The sequence below is a fragment of the Mobula hypostoma genome, chromosome 26 (genome assembly GCF_963921235.1).
Source record: "Mobula hypostoma chromosome 26, sMobHyp1.1, whole genome shotgun sequence".
In the NCBI taxonomy this organism is placed as follows: domain Eukaryota; kingdom Metazoa; phylum Chordata; class Chondrichthyes; order Myliobatiformes; family Myliobatidae; genus Mobula; species Mobula hypostoma.
In genome coordinates this window covers 24,791,798-24,814,072 of record NC_086122.1, presented here as the reverse complement: position 1 = coordinate 24,814,072, position 22,275 = coordinate 24,791,798, and the positions used below count along the sequence as shown (strand labels likewise).

Below are 22,275 nucleotides of genomic sequence, written 5' to 3'. Positions count from 1 at the left end.
TTTGCTCAATATTTGATGCAGTTTAAATCTTTTATCTGGAGTTACAGGAATTCATTTATTTTACTCTTACCTATCCATGCAGGTCAAGCACTTTAAAATGAAAGTTTCTCTGGTGCTAATTGGGCCTTTGTGGGTCTCTTAACCTGAATTATAATTTAAACGTTGCAGTTTCCTTCAGAGTGTTTAGATTTTATTTAGCTTCTAATAAGTAGTTAGTGAACTGTCATTCTAATGCAGGAGCTGTATAGAAAGCTGAAGTGGAATGCTCTCTTTTATAATGGTTTAAGTGCATTTTTGCGGCTAGATAAATAAACTTTGTTTTCCTCCTGGTTATTTGATATCTAAGGGTTTTTCCACCATTGGTAAATTATTCTGGGGAAAAAAAGGAGAGCTTGGTCTGTGATTTATTGTTGACACCAAGGGCCAAGTGGGTAATTCTTTCTGTTGCTGCTTTATTGTGGAACCCACTGTTTATTTTTGAAAGCTCTTGACTTTTGTTTCTTCTACAGGTAAAGAAATACCTTTTGACAAAGTCCTGCTCATGAAAGATGGAGATCACATCGTATTATACTAAACTTCTGGGAGAACTAAATGAGCAGCGTAAGCAGGACTTCTTCTGTGACTGCAGCATAATTGTGGAGGGAAGAATTTTCAAAGCTCACCGGAACATTCTATTTGCTAACAGCGGCTACTTCAGGGCCTTGTTAATTCACTATATCCACGATAGTGGACGCCCTAGCACTGCTTCGTTGGACATTGTCACATCTGAGGCCTTTTCAATTATTCTGGACTTCCTTTATTCTGGAAAGTTGAACCTTTGCAGTAAAAATGTTATTGAAGTAATGTCGGCTGCTAGTTATCTACAGATGACGGATGTGGTCAGCTTTTGCAAGTTGTATATTAGATCTTCTCTTGACATCTGTGTGAAAGATGAAAAGGATGATGATTGCAGTCATGTGGAGAATGGAAATAATATAAATGCCTTTGGAGATGCCGTGTCCTTCTGTCGGAATCAATGTCCAAACCCTGTTCCGACAGTTCAACAACAGAAAGAGGCAAGCCCGGAGAATAATAAAGGACTTAACTGGAATGAATGCAGTACTTATCATCCCATGGATCTTGCACAAAAGGATCAAGATAATCTTTCTCCAGAGAAAGTTCATCCTCCATCGCTACCCAAGCTTCCAGAACCGAAGGTTGAATTCGACGAGGATGAAGTGGGATCGGTTGAGCGGTTCCGACAGTTTACACCGTCTGCCACAGATCAGACCGAGGAGCGGCTGCAGTCTGCCCCAGCCATGGAGATAGCTTATGAGAATTACCAGATGAAACAATTCCTGGAAGTTTTATTGAGGACAGGAAATGTCCAGCGGAAAGATGACATCATGCAGCACTTTTCCCGTGGGGGGCGTCCGGAGGATGGAGGGGGCACCTTCTCGAATATGATGGATGTCCAGAGCGATTGGTATGGGGAAGATGCAGGTGAGATCACTGCAACAGCATAACATAATGCAGAACTTTCGTTAGAAACATTGCATCCTTTGATGCAATACATAACTATCTTAGACAAATACTAAGATTCAGATTGGAAATTCTCCACAAAAAATCTGGGAGTAATTGACTATTTCGATAGCACCTACACCTTAGTGAAACTAATGTAATACTAAAATAAATGCTGGTATATTTCAAAACATCAGCCATGTTAGTTTTGGATTGTATAAGTGGCACCAGTTGTTTTTTTTTGTGTGACAATCCACATATTCAAATACAGGGTCTCGGCCTGCAACATTGATTGTTTCTTACCCTCCATAGATGCTGCCTAATCTGTTGAGTTCCTCCAGCATTCTGTGTTCGTAGCATAGGTTTTGCGTCACAATTTAAATTCCTCAGGTGTCATCAAGGTTACTCTCTTGTGATGGTGTATGAGAGTGTCTGGTGCTTTGGGCGAATCAGTATTTCCCCACAAAATGTTATCTGGGCACCAGCCCACAAATTGAATACATTCTCTGCATTTCCCCAAATCAACAAGTGACTGCGTGGCTACGATGGAGGGAGAGTGGGTGGAGTTTTTTCCTGTTCTGCCAGAAGCAGGAACAGATTGTGCTGCCCCTTAAGTCTATCAGGCCATTCATTAAAATTATGGCTGGGTTTGTACCTCGTCCACTTTGCCTCTATCCTTAATGTCTGAAGATCTATTGAATTTGGTTTTGACTATACAGTTGATTCTTGTTAATTGGGACACATGGGAGCAGTACATTTTGGCCCAATTAAGCAGTTGCCAAAGTTTCATAGAAATAGTTAGAAAGGTATTAAAAAAAACGTGAGTGAGCAACAAATTATGTATTTAAATGAACACCCCCAATAGTATGATAATACTATAAAACTGTTTATTAATTCTTCTTACTTAGAATTTATCCATGTTACATTCTTTTGACTGGAAATGAACCAAATCAATGCAGATATTGGACTGCCTTCATACAATGCTATTGATAATTGCATCCTCCTAACACTCATTTTCATTTTAACATTCAAGATCTTACTTTCAAAGTAGGAAAGGTGCAGAATTCGATACCTTGAAAATTTTTTGTAGTTTCTAAGTTTTTGAAGTAGTGAAATCATTTCATTTTCACTCCCAGCTGTTTCTGGCATCTCCAAGCTGGAATGTTTGAAACTGCAGTGAACAAAACAGTTCTGAATTGTCTTGTTGCTTATTTCTTCCCAACTCAGTGACAAAACACATGGAACTAATGCTTTTTAAAAACAGTTTGCTGGAAGCATGGTGTTGTGGCTAATGGCTACAAAGTGCACGTGACTAATGCTAGTTAGAAACTCTTCAGCAAGTTTCCTACCCCGTAAACAAAGTGACAAAGTGTTCCAAATAAACGAAGAGAACCCCAGCTATTTTCTCGATTGGTTTTTGTTCTTTAAGAGTGGTCTCAAATAAGTGGCTGCCCCGATTAACTCGTGGCCCAATTATCTGGAATCTACTGCACCTAAAGTACACCCACAACCCTCTGGAGTAGAAAATCACAAAGATTTAAAACTCTAAACTGAACACGTATTCCAGATGGGATGCAATTTGGAACTCAATTCAGCTGTCATTCCTTGGTAATTCAAACTTGAGATAAAAGCCAAGATTCCACTAAACTTTATTTTTTAAAAGAACATAGTATGTTTTTGTTTCTTCTAAATGTGGGCTCCCAATTCTGATCGTTCATTTCTAACTACCAGCTGTTTAATAAATATTCCAAGCGTTGCCAAATTCAAGTGATCTTGTATTCTCTCACATTGACCTCCACCTGCGACAATGTTAAGCTCTTCACTGAACCTCCAAAGTTCTTTGCAACTTTGTACTTTGCTCTACACTACATTATTCTCCAACAAATCCGGTGCCATTGATAATCGTAGATTTTCTAATATCTGTTCCTTCAGCTCGGTCACTTACTAATATAATGAAAAGCTGTAGCCCTTTCCAGATTCTGAGAAGAACACTGTCAGTCACGTTTTGCCAATTTAAAGGTTCACTGGTTATCCCTACTCGGATTTGATTGAAAAATTGGAGGTCATTCAGCCCATCACAGCTGGTTCCTAAAACAGTTTCCTATCTAAAACAATAGGTAGTACAATCCCACACTTCCATTTTCACCCCTCCTGCTCCACTCCAACCACCATTTCCTTTGTATGGGACAATACTGTCGAAGTCGAATTCACCATATTATCAAAGTATGTCTGCAGAATGCAGCTCTGAGCTTCGTCTTCTCCCGATAGGCACAAAACAAGAAAACTCATGGAAGTCATTGAAAGAAAAGACATCAACCCCCCCCCCCAACACACACAGACAGACAGACAGACAGACAGACACAGACAGAGAAAGGTAAAACAAAAACTCTCAAAATCCAAATCCCCTACCCCCACCCTCACAAAAAAATGAACAGATCGCCCACACAGAAAGTGACAACAAGAACATCAAACCCCAAATGCCCAACCCCTGACTTGCACAAAAAAACTAACGTATGGCCCACTGGTAAACAGTCTTGTCTCAAATATTAATACAATCCCAAGAAGGTTCCTTGGCCACTATGTTAATTGTCACCTGTTTGTAACCAGCTATCAATTATAATAGCAACAATTCTCATTTTTTAGATAGTTTAACAAAATATCATCTGAACATGATACGACAAAGGGATATGTTCATGCAGATGACCAGAGGTTGGTCAAAGTTGGTTATAAAGAACATCTTCATGAGGTGATGACAGAGCAATTAGTTTCAGGAATATTCAAGAGACCAGAAAATAGATGACGTATATTGATAGTACCGGGGTTGATTAGAGCAAGAGAAGGGAGTGAGGCTGAGGAGGAATTTATAAACCAAGATGAGAATTACATTCATAGACACAATTATATATTGGTTATGATTATAATAAGCTTGAATTTTCCCAATTTAAAAAAAACCTAAGTAATACACAGAAAACGTTGCAGGAACTCAGCAGATCAGGCAACATCTATGGAAAAAAAGTAAACAGTCAATGTTTTGAGCCAAAACACTTCATCAGGAGTAAAAAAATACTAAACCTCAATGTAGAAATGCTATTGTAATTTATAATCTCACACATCTTAGTGTGGTATTTTGAAACATTTCAGATCTTTTCATACACTTTCATGACATTTTTTTTAATCTTCTAAGGTACAGTGGCATGCAAATGTTTGGGCACCCCTAGTCAAAATTTCTGTTACTGTGAATAGCTAAATCAGTAAAAGATGACCTGATTTCCAAAAAGCATAAAGTTAAAGATTACACATTTCTTTAATATTTTAAGCAAGATTACTTTTTTTTATTTCCATCTTTTACAATTTCAAAATAACAAAAAAAGAAAAGGGCCCGAAGCAAATGTTTGGGCACCCTGCATGGTCAGTACTTAGTAACAGCTCCTTTGGCAAGTATCACAGTTTGTAAATGGTTTCTGTAGCCAGCTAAGAGTCTTTCAATTCTTGTTTGGGGGATTTTCGCCCATTCTTCCTTGCAAAAGGCTTCTAGTTTTGTGAGATTCTTGGGCTGTTTTGCATGCACTGCTCTTTTGAGGTCTATCCACAAATTTTCGATGATGTTTAGACCAGGGGATTGTGAGGGCCATGGCAAAACCTTCAGCTTGCACTTCTTGAGGTAGTCCATTGTGGGTTTTGAGGTGTGTTTAGGATCATTATCCTGTTGCAGAAGCCATCCTCTATTTTTCTTCAGCTTTCTTATAGACGATGTGATGTTTGCTTCCAGAATTTGCTGGTATTTAATTGAATTCATTCTTCCCTCTACCAGTGAAATGTTCCCTGTGCCACTGGTTGCAACACAAGCCCAAAGCGTGATCGATCCATCCCCGTGCTTAACAGTTGGAGAGGTGTTCTTTTCATGAAATTCTGCACCCTTTTCCAAATATACCTTTGCGCATTGTGGCCAATAAGTTCTATTTTAACTTGATCAGTCCACAGGACTTGTTTCCAAAATACATCAGGCTTGTTTAGATATTCCTTTGCGAACTTTTGACGCTGAAGTTTGTGTTGAGGGCGCAGGAAAAGTTTTCTTTTGATGACTCTTCCATGAAGGTCATATTTCTGCAGGTGTTGCTGCATAGTAGAACCGTGCACCACCACTCCAGTGTCTGCTAAATCTTCCTGAAGGTCTTTAGAAGTCAAACGGGGGTTTTGATTTGCCTTTCTACCAATCCTATGAGCAGTTCTCTCGGAAAGTTTTCTTGGTCTTCCAGACCTCAACTTGACCTCCACCGTTCCTGTTAACTGCCATTTCTTAATGACATTATGAACTGAGGAAACGGCTACCTGAAAATGCTTTGCTATCTTCCTATAGCCTTCTCCTGCTTTGTGGGCATCATTTATTTTAATTTTCAGAGTGCTAGGCCGCTACTTAGAGGAGCCCATGGCTGCTGATAGTTGGGACAAGATTTGAGGAGTCAGGGTATTTATAAAGCTTTGAAATTTGCATCACTTGGCCTTTCCTAACGATGACTGTGAACAAGCCATAGCTCTAACAAGCTAATTAAGGTCTGAGACCGTGGTAAAAGTTATCTGAGAACTCAAATCTCTTGGGGTGCCCAAACCTTTGCATGGTGCTCCTTTCCTCTTTTTCCCCACTTTAAAATTGTACAAAACAAAAATAATACGCTAATCTTGCTTAAAATGTTGAAAAGAATGTTTCATCTTTAACTTTATGACTTTTGGAGATCAGTTCATCTTCTACTCACTTAACTACTCACAGTAACTGAAATTTTGACCAGGGGTACCCAAACATTTGCTTGCCACTGTAGGCATGAAAATAAGTGCAGTAGTGTAGTAAAGTCAAAAATTACTTTAAAAAGAAGTAAATTTCCATTAAAAGAAATGGGTTTTGATGGAAGTGTATAGATTGCACCTGTTTGTATGCCCCTTAACTTGAGAGTCTTCCAAGTCTTTCATTCAGGTAATTTTTTTTAATGATGCCAAACTAATGGTAGATTGAATGTGTCTTTCCAAAGTAGAAAAGGAACCAATTGTAGACCTTGGTCAGACTACAAGCATATTACTGCACTGTTGAAGCCAGAATAACTGGGAAGACTGAAAAGCAGGATATAGTAGATGTTTGTGGAGTAAGTTATGACTTTAGTTCTATTGGTGAACGTACCACAGACGTGCAATGTTGCCTTTTGAACCTACCTTCCCACTGCCCATTGCACCGATGGCGATGAGGGCAGCAATGAAGGTCCTCCATTGCTGGCAGTGTTCATTATGTCAGTCGTGCAGGTTCCAGGTGGAGACTGAGGAACACAGCCGCACCCAGATGTGGAGGATTCTTCATTGCTATTTCTGTAACAGTTTTGGTTTACTAGTCAGGATTGTTAGCCCTGAGCTGAACCCTCGAACCTGGAAGACCAGTGAACCACTCTTAGTCTGATCTCTACCCTTTGACCTGTTTGGCATGGGTGACCCTACCATGAGCTGAAGCATAAAGTCCTGACTGCATCAAGCATTGGTCTCTGGGTTATTCAGACTTGCATGCCTCAAAATCCTATGACAAGATTGTGGTACTCTTGGAAGAGCCTCTTGAAGTGGTTTCTTAAAATTATGGAATTTAATTCATGTTAAGATTATGTCTGTGATCAGCAAGGACTATTTCTTTTTAAAGATCAAGTAATGTAAATTGATTCAACAATTTATACCAATTTAAAATGTATGATCTATTTGATAAAGAAAATCTAATTAATGAAGTGCATATAATTCTTTAGGATGGATTAAACGTTTCTTTGTCTGATCATGCAGGCTGGTTTATCTGACAGTGGTAGTGAGATTGCAACAATCTGACTTGGAACCCCCGAGTTATTCAGTAACTCCTGTGGTAAAATTATATGCAATTTGATGGAGGACAGCACTGATTCTCAAATAGGATCTATTTTGTTTAATAGTTGGTTGTTGAGGTTCATATCTAACTGATAACCACTTGACAATACAAAACAATGGATGTCTTTGGAGTGATAACCAAGAGTTTGAAAAGGTTTCTCACGGATGCCATTTGATGATGGAAATGGACTCTGTTTACAAGTCCTGACTGTAAATTGGTTGGAATCTTTTTACAAACAAAGGAAAATCTGCAGATGCTGGAAATCCAAGCAGCACACACAAAATGCTGGAGGAACTCAGCAGGCCAGGCAGCATCTACGGAAGAAAAGTATAGTCGACATTTCAGGCTGAGATCCTTCAACAGGATTCAGTCCTGCCGAAGGGTCTCGGGCACGAAATGTCGACTATACTTTTTACCTTAGAGGTTGCCTGGCCTGCTGAGTTCATCCAGCATCCTGTGTGTGTTGGAATCCTTTTAAACTCTGTGATGTCATGAATATTTTAAACATAAGTGGGTTCTGAAATGCAGTGTCAATGGCAAAGAATCTATGAGATATAAATAGTCGTTCAATCATTTTGTAATCTCACCTGTGGGCTACTGTCGCGTTTTCAGTTTGTATCTGGCTGGGAGAACTAGATTTGATCAGGTAGTTGATGCCAACCAAAATGAATTGACACTGTGCACTCAGTAGCTACTTTTAGGTACACCTGTTTGTTAATGCGAATATCCAGTCAGCCAGTCGTGTGGCAGCAACTCAATGCAAAAAAAAAACATGCAGGTATGGTCAAGAGGCTCAGTTGTTGTTCAGATCAAACATTAGAATGGGGAAGAAATGTGATCGAAGTGACTTTGACAATGGATGTTTGTTGTTGCCAGACAGGGTGGTTTGAGTATCTCAGAAAATGTTGATCTCCTGGGATTTTCATGCACTATAGGCTCCAGAGTTTACAGAGAATGGTGTTTTTAAAAAAAAATCCAGTGAGCTGTAGTTGTGTGGGCAAAAATACCTTGTTCATGAGAGAGGTCGAAGGAGAATGACCAGACTGGTTCAAGCTGACCAGAAAGAGACAGTAACTCAAATAACCATGTGTTATATACAGTGGTGTGCGTAAGAGCATCTTTAAATGCACAACATATTGAATGTTGAAGTGGATGGATTACTGCAACAGAAGACCACGAACATACACCTAGTGGCCACACTTTAGATACCTCCTGTACCTAATGAAGTGACCACTGAGTGTATTTCTGTTTTATGGCTAATATAGTACCCAGATGCTTCAATAATATTGTATTAAATTGTTCCATAATAACCCTGGCCATGAATTCCATAGTCACCTGTGTCTTTAATGCTTTTCTTGCTCTTTGCTCTAAATCTTTTGTTTAATCTCGTACCAAATCATCACTGTCTAATATTAAAGTAACAGAGTAGAGTCTGGATTATGGGGATGAGTAGAGAGTTTTGAAAATTAACTTTTACAAGCATCAAGAAAGCAGATGCAGTTTCTCCTTGATCAGTGGCATTGAACGTGCAATATACTAAATCGTGTGCTATATTCCACTTCGACTCCCAGGGGCAAAATCCTGGGTGTTGTTTAGTGCTGCTAATCCAAGGCTGAATTTTTAAGTGAGTACCTTTGGGGAATGCAAACAACAGGAATTCTGCAGATGCTGGAAATTCAAACAACACACATCAAAGTTGCTGGTGAACGCAGCAGGCCAGGCAGCATCTGTAGGAAGAGGTGCAGTCGACGTTTCAGGCCGAGACCCTTCATCAGGACTAACTGAAGGAAGAGTGGTTTGGGGAATGGTCTACATTATCCACCCTTCATAATATTGACTATTTTATCAAATCACTTCATAATGTCCTCTAATCAAATGATAACAACACTAGTTCATTTTTGTTTTACACCAGAGGCTTTCCATCAGGCCTATGCCAGGGTTTCTGCTCCGTGGGAGTGTTTCCTCTCCACCCTACCACATTAATACATCCTTCATTTTGTTTCCTCCCTTCTGAACTCATTGAACTTCCCATTGTGCTATTTGCATTGATTGCTCCACAAACTTGTGTTTTATGTGCTTACCACTGTTCCTCCCCCCCCCCCCCTTTGATTCAGGCTGTATGCTAGTTCATCTGTTCAACCCTTAGATTAGTAGCATTAAATGCTATGTGTAGATGCATCTGGGAATGATACATTGTTCCTGGTATTTCTAAGATAAATTGCAACATACACAAGCTTCCAACTTGCCACTAAACCCAGTTGGAAATTATCCATGTTGTATTTAATGTTCTGTGCATATGCATTCCTAAAACTTTTTTCCCTTCCTTATAGCCCACTTTTTTCTCCTCAAGACCGTTGTTGTTAAAACTAAAGTAGTATATAACAAATATGAGGTGGTATACATCTGCCATTTATTTTACAACTCAACCATCTTGGCAGTATCTGCTTACAACTTCCTTTGCTCTTTGGTGTTGTTCAGGTTGTCTGCTATCCTAATATGATAGGCAAGTTCGATCATAGTTTCATTTAGGTGTAAATTACTGAAGTATACAGTGAACAGCAGTGATCCAAAACAAAACCGTGTGAGCTATGGTTAATCACTTCTGTCTCATATGCAAAACCACCCTTCACTTCAACTTTCTGTATCCCCTCTCCTGATCAGTTTTCAATCCAGTTTGCTACAGTTCCCTTAATTTCAGTAATATTCTGTTTGGGACTTTGACAAATACTTTTAGAAGATTTTCCTTATATTTATTTCCCCCCCATCTATAGTATCATTTCCTTGAAGGACCATTTCATGATTGTAAGCATTAATTTTGCTTTCAGAAATTCAGCTGCTTCTAATTTTTTTCCCCTTAAATAAGCAAATTCATCTTTAATGAAAGATTTCAAAATGTTTCCTTCTGCAGCTGTTAAAATACGTGGGCTATAATTACATCGTATGCCTTTCTGAAAATGGATGTCACATTGGCAATAATTTGGTTCTCTTATAGCTGCAAATGATGTAAATATAATTGCTACTTAAAGATTTTTCCCATTTGCATCTTCTGAAGCCAAGGTTATTTTTCATGCATTTCTATGAATCAGTGACCCAGACTGGGATTTATTGGGTGCATAATTTCACTGTTAGACTTCAAAATTCTGAAGTAGATAATAGCAGACTGCTGTGTACAAATTGAGGACATTTAATAGAGTATTGGAAAAGCACAGTGAGCTGAACGACTTCTGTGCCACATCACTGCTCACTTTGAGTCAGAGGATGATGCAGTATCAAAAAAAAGCAGCATCAACTAAATGGTCTAATTTATAGGGAATTCCAGATCAGGAAACTGGGGAATTACCATAAGATATAGGAGCAATATTAGGTCATTTGGTCTGTCGAGTTTTCTCTGCCATTTAAAAACGCAAACATGAGGAATTCTGCAGATGCTGGAAATTCAAGCAACACACATCAAAGTTGCTGGTGAACGCAGCAGGCCAGGCAGCATCTCTAGGAAGAGGTACAGTCAACGTTTCAGGCCGAGACCCTTCGTCAGGACGTACCTCTTCCTAGAGATGCTGCCTGGCCTGCTGCGTTCACCAGCAACTTCGTGTGTTGCTTTCTCTGCCATTTCATCATTTCAATTTTGCTTTTGGCCCTAATCTCCTGCTTTCTCCCTATATCCCTTCATGCTCTGACCAATCATGAATCTATCAACCTCTGCCTCAAATATACCAATGACTTAGCCTCGACAGCCGTCTGTGGCAAAGAATTCGATGGATTCACCACTCTCTGGCTAAAGAAATGCCTCCTCATCTGTTCTAAAAGGACACCTCTATTTTGAGGCTGTGTCCTCTGGTCTTAGACTCCCTCACCATAGGAAACATGCTTTCCTCATCCACTCTATCAAGGCCTTTCACCATTCAATAGATTTCAATGAGGTCACTCCCCATTCTTCTGAATTCTAGTGAGTACAGCTCCAGAGCCATCAAACACTTTTCATATAACAAGCCATTCAATCCTGGAATCATTTTCTGAACTTTCTTTGAGCCCTCTTCAGTTTCAGCACATTCTTAGAGGTAAGGGGCCCAAAACTGCTCACTATACTCCAACTGAGGCCTCACCAGTGCTTTATAAAGTCTCAACATTACATCCTTGCTTTTTTATTCTAGTCTTCTTGAAACATACGCTTTAAGTTTGCAAATTAACCTTTAGGAAATCCTGCACAAGGACTCACAATTCCCTTTGCGCTTGTTTTTTATATTTTTTTCTCCATTGAGAAAATAGTTAACATTTTTATTTCTTCTAACATACGCTTCCTGACACTGTATTCCATCTGCCCTTTCTTTACCCACTGTTCTAATCTGTCTAATCCTCTACTTCCTGAAAACTACCTACCCCTTCACCTATCTTCATATAGTCTGCAAACTTTGCAACAAAGCCATCAATTCCATCAAACAAATCAGTGACATCTAACTAACAAAAAAAAACAGTCCAACGTAGATCCCTGTGGAACACCACTAGTCACCAGCAGCCAACCAGAAAAGGCTCCCTTTATCCCCACTCTTCGCCTCCTGCCAATCAACCACTGCTTTATCCATGTGAGAATCTTTCCTGTACTACCATGAGCTCCTAGCTTGTTAAGCAGCTTCTTCTGTGGCACCTTATCTAAAGCATCCTGAAAATCCAAGTACACAACCTCAACCGATTCTCCTTTGTCTATCCTGTTGTTTCTTCAAAGAATTCCAATAGATTTGTCAGGCCAGGATTTTTCCTCGAGGAAGCTATGGTAATTACAGATTATTTTATCATGTGCCTCCAAGTACCCTGAGACCTTATCCTTGATAATCGACCCCAACATCTTCCCAACCACTGGAGTCAGACAAACTGGCCTATAGTTTCCTTTCTTCAGCCTCACTCCAAGAAGGGATTGAAGTGACATTTGCAATTGTCCAGTCTTCCCAGAACCATTCCAGAATCTACACAAATAGTTGAAGTCTTTGGGAAAGGCTGAAATTGCCATTTCAAGATGCATAGCAGTTCAAGGGCATATGAGACAAGCTACAAAAGCAAGCTTCAGATGTTTTCTTTCAACATGGACTTTAAACTCAGTTATGATCACTGCTGCTGTGTTGCTCACACATCAACCCTGTTTTGTTGTCCACAGCCTGATGTAGCAAAGCTCTTTCCCTCTGTTAGTTACTGCCTGTTACACCGCTGGCATTTAGAGCAGCTTTTTTTCCTGCTGTTTCCGTAACAATTTTTTTTTTTTAAAAACCTGTCAGGGTTGTTATCCCCAAGCTGAACCTGGAGGACCGGTGGACCACTCTTAGTCTGGCCTCTACCCTTTGATCTGTGTGGCGTGGGTGACCCTACCCAAGAATCAAAGCACAAGGTCCTGACTCCAGCCAACATAGCTCCTCGGGTCATTGAGGCATGAAAGCTTCAACACCCTATGACAAGTTTGTGGTCCTCTTGGAAGCATCTGTATCCAAACAATGAATACCTGAAATTCAAAACAGTATTTATCTGCTTATTTGATGACTTACCTAAATAACCTTTTGCATTTTCTCATTCATTTAGTGATTTCTTGTTTTCCCTTTGAGTTCTGGAAGCCTTTGATAGATCAATCTTTCACAGTCATATGGAAACTAAAGCCTCTTTTTGGCTTTATTTTTGGAATTACTGGATTAAGTATTTACCAGATTAAATGGTTGAGGTCACAATCCAGTATTTAAAGAGCAGATATTTAAATGAATTTGTGCAGGTTTCTTGCATTGAATTCTTGTCTATTGTGTTCAAGGGGAGTTAATATGATAGAAATTATTCTTGGTTGCCAGTGCAAAACAGAGTGAGATATCAGGTCTTTGTCACGTCTCTGATACATTGGATGTGTGGAACCAAGGAAAGTAGTGTGTTGGATTTATTCTTGTGCTTTATATTCAATATCTCTTTTGACTACAGTATTTATCTTTATTTCTGACCCTAAGCTCCTTTAAGTTGTTCCATTGTTACAATATTTGATTATTTCTATTCCTAGGGAATGGGATAATTGTGCCAAAAAAGATCTACAAGTGTCCATTTTGCACCTACACAGCAAAGCAGAAAGGGATCCTGAAGCGACACATGCGTTCCCACACAGGAGAGCGCCCATACCCTTGTGAGACCTGTGGAAAGAGATTCACCAGACTTGAGCATCTTCGAAGTCATGCTTTAAGTGTGAGTAAAGGTCTTACGATTGAACCAATTTCTTCCCACTTCCCAACAATTGTGCGGTTATGAACCCATGATTTAAAACATCCATATTTTTGTAGTTGGTTTCTTGATGAAATCTAACAATGTAATTTATAACTTAGTGTACAAGAGCCACTTGGTGTCCATGGATTTGAACACTGTACTGAGGGAATGCTGAACTGCTGGAAATGGTGACTTTATAAGTAGTTAGACCAAGGTTTATTAGCTCTCACAAGGAGATGAAGAACATCCCATGCAGTACTTTGATAAAGAGTAAGAAAATTTTCCTTGCCAATATTTAGATTGAAGCAATACTTAAATGCAGTCTGGTTATTAGTGTACTGTTGCTTATTGGATCTTCCTAAATGTAAGATGGCTACCTTGTTTTTTCTAATATAGTAATCAAGACTGTTCATTTATTAATTGTGTGGAAAGCTCTGAGACATCACAAAGTTCTGAAAGATGCTTTATAGAATATCACTGAGTTAGAGGTCTGTATGCAAAATGCTGGTGATATATATTTAAATAATGTGAGCAAATATCTTCACAAGATTACCTGTCAATTATTCAGATTTTCACTCTTCATTGCCTTCCCATTTTTAATATGTTCTCCCTTTCCTTGATTGACTGATTTTGATTAGGATCCTGTCATGCTGCATCTTCAAATTCACGAACAAAATCAGAGTCTCGGAAGGGTTAAAGAAAACTTGGAATTTTGTTAACTAAAGAGACAAAGCAAAACAGTAGAACTGAATTTATTGGATAACTCAGCCAGAACGTCACTAGGCAAGGATCAGGATGACCAAGCCGATGAGGGGTTAGCACTGCACTTTCTATCTGCACAGCTGATAAACTTACTTACGGTCCACTATGCCACTGGCATTTAGGGCAACAGTGAAAGTCCTCCATCTCTGGCTGTGTGCCTTCGTGTCAGTAGTTTCCACTATTTTCACTGCTGTCAGTCATGCAAGTCCTGGTAAGAGACACTCGGATGTAAAAGGAATCTTCATTCCTGTTTCCATTATAATTGTTTTACTAGTCAAGGTTGTTATCCCTGAGTTGAATTCCTGAACTTGGAAGACTGGTAGACCACTCTTGGTCTGTCCTCTACTCTTTGACCTGTTTGGCACGGGTGACCCTACCAAGAGCCAAAATACAAAGTCTTGACTCCAGCCAACATGGCTCGCTGGGTCATTGAGGCACGCGAGCCTCCAAACCACAACAAGGTTGTGATCCACTTGATAAAACCCCACACTAATTACAAGCTAACAATTAACTATTCTATTAAGAAACAAAAGTCCAAGGGAACTTAATTGGACACCTGAAAAATCTGAGAATTAATTGGAAGTAATCAAGGACAATTGCAACTTAAATGTGGACTGGAGAAGACCTACCAATAACCCAAAAACCCGAAGTGCAACAACAGTTAAATATAATGAAACAATACAAAAAGCCAACAGCAAAAAACTTAGAACCCTCAGAATACCCTACCAATGACCCAAGGTTGTGACAGAACTACTCACCCCATGGCCAGCACATGACGGCCCAGGACTATCTGGATATAAAGTGGAATTCTGAAATAAGGTCAGGAGCCAAAATCTCTGGAAGTAACCCACAGTTCTTTTGGACCATATTCCTCCCAGTATACCAAGTATTGTGGTTGTCCCCTTAATTTCCTTAAATTGAGCAGTTTTTGGACTTTGTAGACAGACCAAGGGGCTACAAAGTAAAGATTTCAATTTAGATACATGAAAGGTGGGATGAATTTTCAGAACGTAGAAGTTGTAACACGTTACTGGGTTAATTTTCCTCTTGACTTTAAAGGGATTGATAAAGGGAGGGGCTAGTTTCCATGATTCTAGTTAGAGTGAAAGATCTTCAGTTGAAAACCAGACCCACTGACTAGTATAGAAGGGGAGACCAGATGCCTGTTTCTGCTGGCTTTGGCCTGTCACTTGGCTGACCTATCTTCCAGAGTCTATTTCACCTTGAGCCACCTTTGTTTGCACCTCACAGCAAGTTGTTCAGCTGAGGGGTCACCAACTTCTGCCTCCTGAGAGGAGGCCGAAACCCGAATTAACATTTGAAAGGGATCCTACCAAATGATGAATGCTTAAGGGTATTGTGGATGAACTCTGCCTAAATTAGTTGGTCAGTCCAATAGGATGGATTACCAGACACTAGGCAAAGGGTGCACTGCAGTTCCTGTTTTGTCCTCTGTCTGTCCATTAGTCAGAGGATAGAACCCCTGAGGAAGACTAGAGTTGGCTCCAATCAGCTTGCAAAATGTTGCTTGAACTTGGAGCTGAATTGAAGACCCTTGTCCAAAACAATCAGTAGGAAAACCATGTATAGGGAAAACCAGATGCATGAGTATTTCTACAGTCTCGGGCTGATGCTAGCTTGTTAGAGGAATGAGTCAGCAAGCCTTGGAAAACCTATTGACTACAACTAAGATAGTGGTAAAGGTATGTGACTGGTAATAAAATCTAGAGAAAGCTGAGACCAGGGGAATGAAGGAACGGGTAGAGGTTTTACAAGGCCTTGGAGGGGAATTAGGATGTTAGTAATGGCACAGCTGTCAAGCCTGCCCAAGTGGCTTAACGTCCTTATGTACTGGGCCACCAATATCTTTTAAAGAACTGTAGAGTCTGCAAGGTACTGGGGTGACACCTTAGAAGTGTGACACTGTTTAAGAACCTCAGATTGCAACTCAGGCAGGACAAATAATTCACTGGGGGAACCACCTTCTGGAACCTGGTTATTCCCTTCTAGGGCTTGCCCGGCTTGTGTGTCTACATCTCATGAGACAGGGGAACTAATCTTTCACTGGTATAATGGGTTCCAACCTCTCCACCTTAGCTGGGGGCTTGAATTGTTTTGATAATACATCGGATTTCTGATTTTTAAACCAAGGACGATATGTTATAATACAATTTTTAAAAAAACAATGACCAGCAGGCTTGCCAGGCATTCAGTCTTTTCACGTCCTGAATACAAGCCAAGTCCTTATTGTGTGATCAGACGATGAATGGGTGCCTAGCCCCCTCAAGCGAATGCCACCACACCTCTAGTGCCAACTTCACTGCCAAGAATTCTCTATTCCTGATGTTGTGGTTCACCTCGGCAGGTGACAGACATTTTGGAAAAAAAAAATAGGCACGGGGATGCAACTTCTGGCCAGCAGTGGATCTGAGATGAAATGGCACCCATTCCATTAGAGTTATTTACCCCAACAATGAAGGGTCACTCAGGATCAGATGGATGCAGAACTGGGGCAGTAATAACATGGCTCGAGCTCATTAAAAGATGTCTTGGCCTCTGGGGACCAATGGAAAACCCAATGTCATTTTGGTCAGATTAGCTATTGAGCTTCCCTTCTTGCTTTTTTAACTGTTTTTAATGGAGGTCGGGTTTGAGGACGTGATTGTTTTAAGTTGTTTAAGTCTACTTGATACCTAGTTAGCCCATTGCTTTGCTTTTTAGGTTAGTTGCACGGTGGGGGTTTTTTTTGGGTTTTTTTTGGGTTTTTTCTTCTCTTTATTGATATGTATGGAAAATTAGTATACTATTATATTACCTTGTTATTTTATATCTAAACTGCACTGTTTGTACTAACTTTTTTTTCTGTATTAATATCCCTTGCACATTTATATTGCAACAGTGTATTAGTGTCTACATGGTTTACCTATTGTGTACTAATTTAATAAAAGATTTTAAAAGATTAGCTATTGAGCTAAAATTTCAAATAAACCTCCTGTAAAAATTTCTAAAAACCATTCAACTTGTTTAACAGTAGTAGGTGGAGGTCAATCTTGCACTGCATGGGTTTTTTCTTTTTTTTTGAGGGCCTATAAGTAGATTTCCTGGAAGGATGTCAAATCCCAAGAAAGATTTTTGGGATGTGGACCTCACTTTCCCAATTTCACAAACAGGCAATTCTTTTACAGGCACTGAAGAACCTGCCCTGTGTATGTGTTACATGCTCAGGAGTTAGAAAAAAAAATCAAAATGTCATCCAGGAGCACAAACATGAAATTGTTAAACATTTCCCTCAGAATCTCATTAATAAATGTCGAAGCCAGCTGGAGCATTGACCAGACCAAAGGGCATCACCAAGTATTCATAATGACTTGTCAGGGTATACAAGGCCATCTTTCAATTGTCCCTTCATGAATGCAAATTAAATTGTAAGTGTTCCTCTAGTCCAGTTTTGCGAAACATTTGCTCCCTTGTGACAGTTCAAACTGTTAATTAGGGGCAACACACATAAAAGTTGCTGGTGAACGCAGCAGGCCAGGCAGCATCTCTAGGAAGAGGTACAGTCGACGTTTCAGGCTGAGACCCTTTGTCAGGACTAACTGAAGGAAGAGTTAGTAAGAGATTTGAAAGTGGGAGGGGGAGGGGGAGATCGGAAATGATAGGAGAAGACAGGAGGGGGAGGGATGGAGCCAAGAGCTGGACAGTTGATTGGCAAAAGGGATATGAGAGGATCATGGGGCAGGAGGCCCGGGGAGAAGGAAAAGGAGGGGGGGAAAACCCAGAGGATGGGCGGGAGGTATAATGAGAGGGACAGAGGGAGAAAAAGAGTGAGAGAAAGAATGTGTGTATATAAATAAATAACGAATGGGGTATGAGGGGGAGGTGGGGCATTAGTGGAAGTTTGAGAAGACAATGTTCATGCCATCAGGTTGGAGGCTACCCAGACGGAATATAAGGTGTTGTTCCTCCAACCTGAGTGTGGCTTCATCTTTCCTCCAACAAACCCATGTAGAATATCAGTAAAATATAACGGTGCAGAATATGCATAAATATAGTCCAGACCTCCTGGTCCACAGATCTCTCAACTAGCCCAGTCACCTGCTAGGCAATACCATGGCTTAGAAGCCCAGTCCTTGCATATACAGGCAGAAAGAATATCAGTAAAAAACACAACCAGACAAATGTATATAGTCCAGACCCCTCAGTCGACCACAACTGCGCTCTGCTACCCCGGTAAAGCACGACGGCTCAAATGCCTCTCCTCTAGCGACTGAAAAGCAAGTGACCCTGCACCCTGCAGCTTGAGGTCCAAGTCCATCCATTGCTGCCAAAATCTGCAGTCAATCACAGAGCTCGTCTTCTGCCAGGCAAAAGCCTGGGAGAGCAGTGCCAACTCCATTCTGGACCTCTGGTAAGGTGCATCGGCTTTGTCTGAAAACTCCAGCGGCTGCAAACAGGTGAAACAGTGGCTTTAGGCCTAGTACTCACCATGACCGAAGCCAGGGAGCTCCCACGCCATCTACCTGTTCTCATCCAATAAATCAGCTAATCAAACATGTGGCGTACCAGATTAGCAATGTCCAAAGGGGTCTTGCGATTGCAAGTAAAACGACTGTCAACTTGGGCAGCAGCAGGTTGGGCAGCTCCTTCATTATCTCCGCCAGCGTGCAACTTGCTGATGGTGTAGACCTGCAGCACTGCGAGTTCTTAATGTACAGCAGGATCTTGCAATCATTCGAAGTTCAAGCAGAACTTCGTTCTTTTGTTGACACTGTAAAAGCAGCAGCGACCAGTCACACTGCCATCTTGCCGGAATCTGAGGCAGATGCAGAAACACAGGTGACAGATTTGGGAACTCGGGAAGCTTCTAGGAGGTAGTCCTCAAGATAGCTGGAAGCTCAGCCCAGGATACTGCCATTAGACCAGTCTATAACAGGGCCATGCTGCAATAACCATGGATACCCTAAGGCGAGGGGGACCCCAGGGAATAGACCAGGTGAAATCTGAAGCAAAGGGGCTCTGAAACACGACACCTTTCCTTGCTCAGGTGGTCTACCATCAAGAGCGATGCCTTTCAAAGGATGATCAAGCCTGGAGATTGGGACTCCCGTCTGTCAGGCCACACCCAAATCGAAAAGAAATTACCTGTGGAGTTGGAGTCTAAATGATTGAAGGGTCAGTTCCTTGCTGCCCCCGGCAAATAAAGAGGGCACATGTACCCCAGACGTAGTCGGTATCTTTGGGATAGTCACAGATACTGGATGGCCCTTGGAGTTTCTGACCTCTGCACCAGTAGGTTGAAAGTGCCTTGCTTCTCTCCAACACAGGCACAGTCTCCCTCTCTCAATCTCCTGTCCCGCTTAGCAGGGGTGAGACGGGTTCTGCCCAGCTCCGACGCCTGCTCGGTTGTGGCTTTGCGGTGAGGAGCTTGGATGATTAGAAAATGTGGGTGGAGAATGTGGAAAGGAGGAACCTGATCTGGGGAACTCACCGTGATGCTCCCTGTGGTGCTGAGACATCTGATCATCGAGTTGGATAGCCGAGTTAATCAGTCCATTGAGGTCCTGAACCAGTTCACGGGCTGTCAGTTCATCCATGAGCTTTTCATTCAGTCCTCTGTAGAGCTTGGCGACAAGGGCTACTCCAAGGTGTTGTGGGTAAGGAACTGTGTGGGTAGCCCACACTGGAGCCTTACCTGACAGGAGTGATATATATGCTATAGGATACTTACTTGGGCCCTTGGCTCCTACGTGGAGCATTGGCCATCAGTGACTTCCCATCTCCATTTGTCCTCTGAAGTCGAAAGGTTTCATACCCGGCAAGTAAGTATCCTATAGGATCGCCAACTGTCTTGTATTAGCTGGGATATCCTGTATATTAGGCTCAATTGGTTTGTCCCATACGGGACCACCCTTGTCCTGTATTTCCCCCGCTAAGGTAGAGCGTTCCTATGAAACCTTTCGTGCCGAAATGGCGTAAAGCGAAGAAGCAATTGCCATTAATTTATATGGGAAAAATTTTTGAGTGTTCCCAGACCCAAAAAAATAACTTACCAAATAACACAAAACTTAAAATAACACTAACATATAGTAAAAGCAGGAATGATATGATAAATACACAGCCTATATAACGTAGAAATAATGTATGTACGGTGTAGTTTCCCTGAACAGAATCGCCCAAACCGATCTGTAGAAAAAAAAATTAGCACACATCACGCATGCACACGCAGGTGCCCGCACAAGGCTTCATGGTCATGGTAGTCTTTCTCAGGGTAAACACAAGGGTCCCGTATTTGACTGCTACTTTTGTCCCTTATTTGGGAGTGAGGAAGTTGGCAACCCTACTCACTGCCTGTCTCACCACCGAACTAGGGACACAGGCCTGTAGCATCGTACATTATCAGTGTCCAACAGGAAATTGAGATAGCAAAAAAAAAAATCAAAAATAATCACCCAGTTACACAGCACAGTCTTCATGCACCAACTCCAATGCCTTTGAGTAGCAGCCAGCATGGTGGTCTGCACTCAGGCCCACTCCTCTACTGAGACATGCTGCCAGCTCCTCCAATCAACTCACTGATGTGGTGGACCTGCTTACCCCATGTTCTTGGAGTCTAGTTTAGTCTTGCAATCTTAAAAAACACATTTAGCAAAGGAAAAAAAAGCTGTGGTTGGCCCCTGAGAAGCCACCATGTCCAAACTCTTAACTATCTTACCAGAATCAGGGATTCTTATCAAAGCACTTGATATTGGGCAACCTTTCAACACCATCTGGCTCGGTCAGGGATGTTCCTGACAGATTGGCTCCATGGATCTCTGAGAAGGTCTTGATGGCTACCGCCAACTCTTGCAGCATCTCTTTGTGCCAGCCAACTACCACGTCTTGCAGTGCCAGGGCTAACCAAAATTCAAATCTTGCTAGATTCAGGGGTTGTTTAGTCATACTGTCATGCTGCATTTTCAGACCCACATGCCAAATCACACAGAGACTTGGAAGGTTAAACAAAACTAGGAATTTTACTAACAAAAGGGACAAAGTAAAACTTACAAGGTCTTGGATAACACAGAATTACTTGGCCATAACTTCACGAGACAAGGATCAGGACAGCTAAACCAACAACGAACTAGCACTGACCCTATAAATACACTCCAGAGCATGAAAGAATCTGTGAGCAGCTGATAAAACCCCAGACTAATTACAAGCTAACAAGTAACTATTCTAATAAGTAACTATTCTAGTAAGAGGTAAAAGTTCAAAGATACTTAACTGGACACCTGCAAAGTCTCAGAATTAACTGGGAGAAATCAAGGACAATTGCAACTTAAATGTAAACTAGAGAAGACCTAACAATAATACATTAAAAAAGATCACAAAATGCAATAATACAGATAGTTATAATTAATAAAATGAAGAGAATACCAAAAAAAACACAATAGCAAAAAACTCGGAGCCCTCAGAATACGTGACCTGAGGTCGTGACAGGATTCCAGTGATGCTGGCTAACTTCCACTACTTCCAAGCAATCTTTGAACCATAGAAAATTACACCACAATAAAGGAGAATTGGACCAATGCTTTGCTTTGTTTCAACTTATGGATTCCTGTAAAAACAGAATTCATTTCTTGGGGACAGTGGGGGAGGGGGGCACGGATGGGAAATAGATTTCTGTTCTTTGTGTTCCTATGCATTAAAGGAAAAACAGTTGGTCATTATTTCCCAAATTGCTGTCCATTAGGAATTGTGCTAAATTGGGAAAGTACCGAAATGACTATTTTTTTTAAGAAGGGGCAGGAAGGGGGAAAAAATACAACTGAAGGCCTGTCATTTATTTTGCCTGAAAGTTACTGGAATCTATCATCAAATTCCATGCTAACGTCCTTTTATTTTGTTGAATTGATTTTCTAAAGGTAATTTTAAAA

At 40.9% G+C, this 22,275-nt stretch overlaps 1 protein-coding gene and 1 long non-coding RNA gene across 3 annotated transcripts in view; one reads left to right on the top strand and one right to left on the bottom strand.

Annotated features, from left to right (window-relative positions):
• Nucleotides 1-22,275, top strand: part of zbtb8b (zinc finger and BTB domain containing 8B) — a 31,151-nt gene that overhangs the window by 768 nt on the left and 8,108 nt on the right. For both annotated transcript variants that reach the window (XM_063033591.1, XM_063033590.1), the window contains exons 2-3: nucleotides 510-1,482; nucleotides 13,401-13,579. In XM_063033591.1, the coding sequence (XP_062889661.1) occupies nucleotides 549-1,482; nucleotides 13,401-13,579 (1,113 nt within the window). In that variant the 5' untranslated portion in view covers nucleotides 510-548. The remainder of the gene's footprint in view (nucleotides 1-509; nucleotides 1,483-13,400; nucleotides 13,580-22,275) is intronic.
• On the bottom strand, nucleotides 1,403-21,506 carry LOC134338063 (uncharacterized). Its single transcript, XR_010016128.1, has 4 exons — nucleotides 21,404-21,506; nucleotides 14,453-14,567; nucleotides 14,151-14,316; nucleotides 1,403-1,491 (listed from the first exon to the last, which is right to left on the bottom strand). It is a non-coding gene; the product is annotated as an uncharacterized LOC134338063 (long non-coding RNA).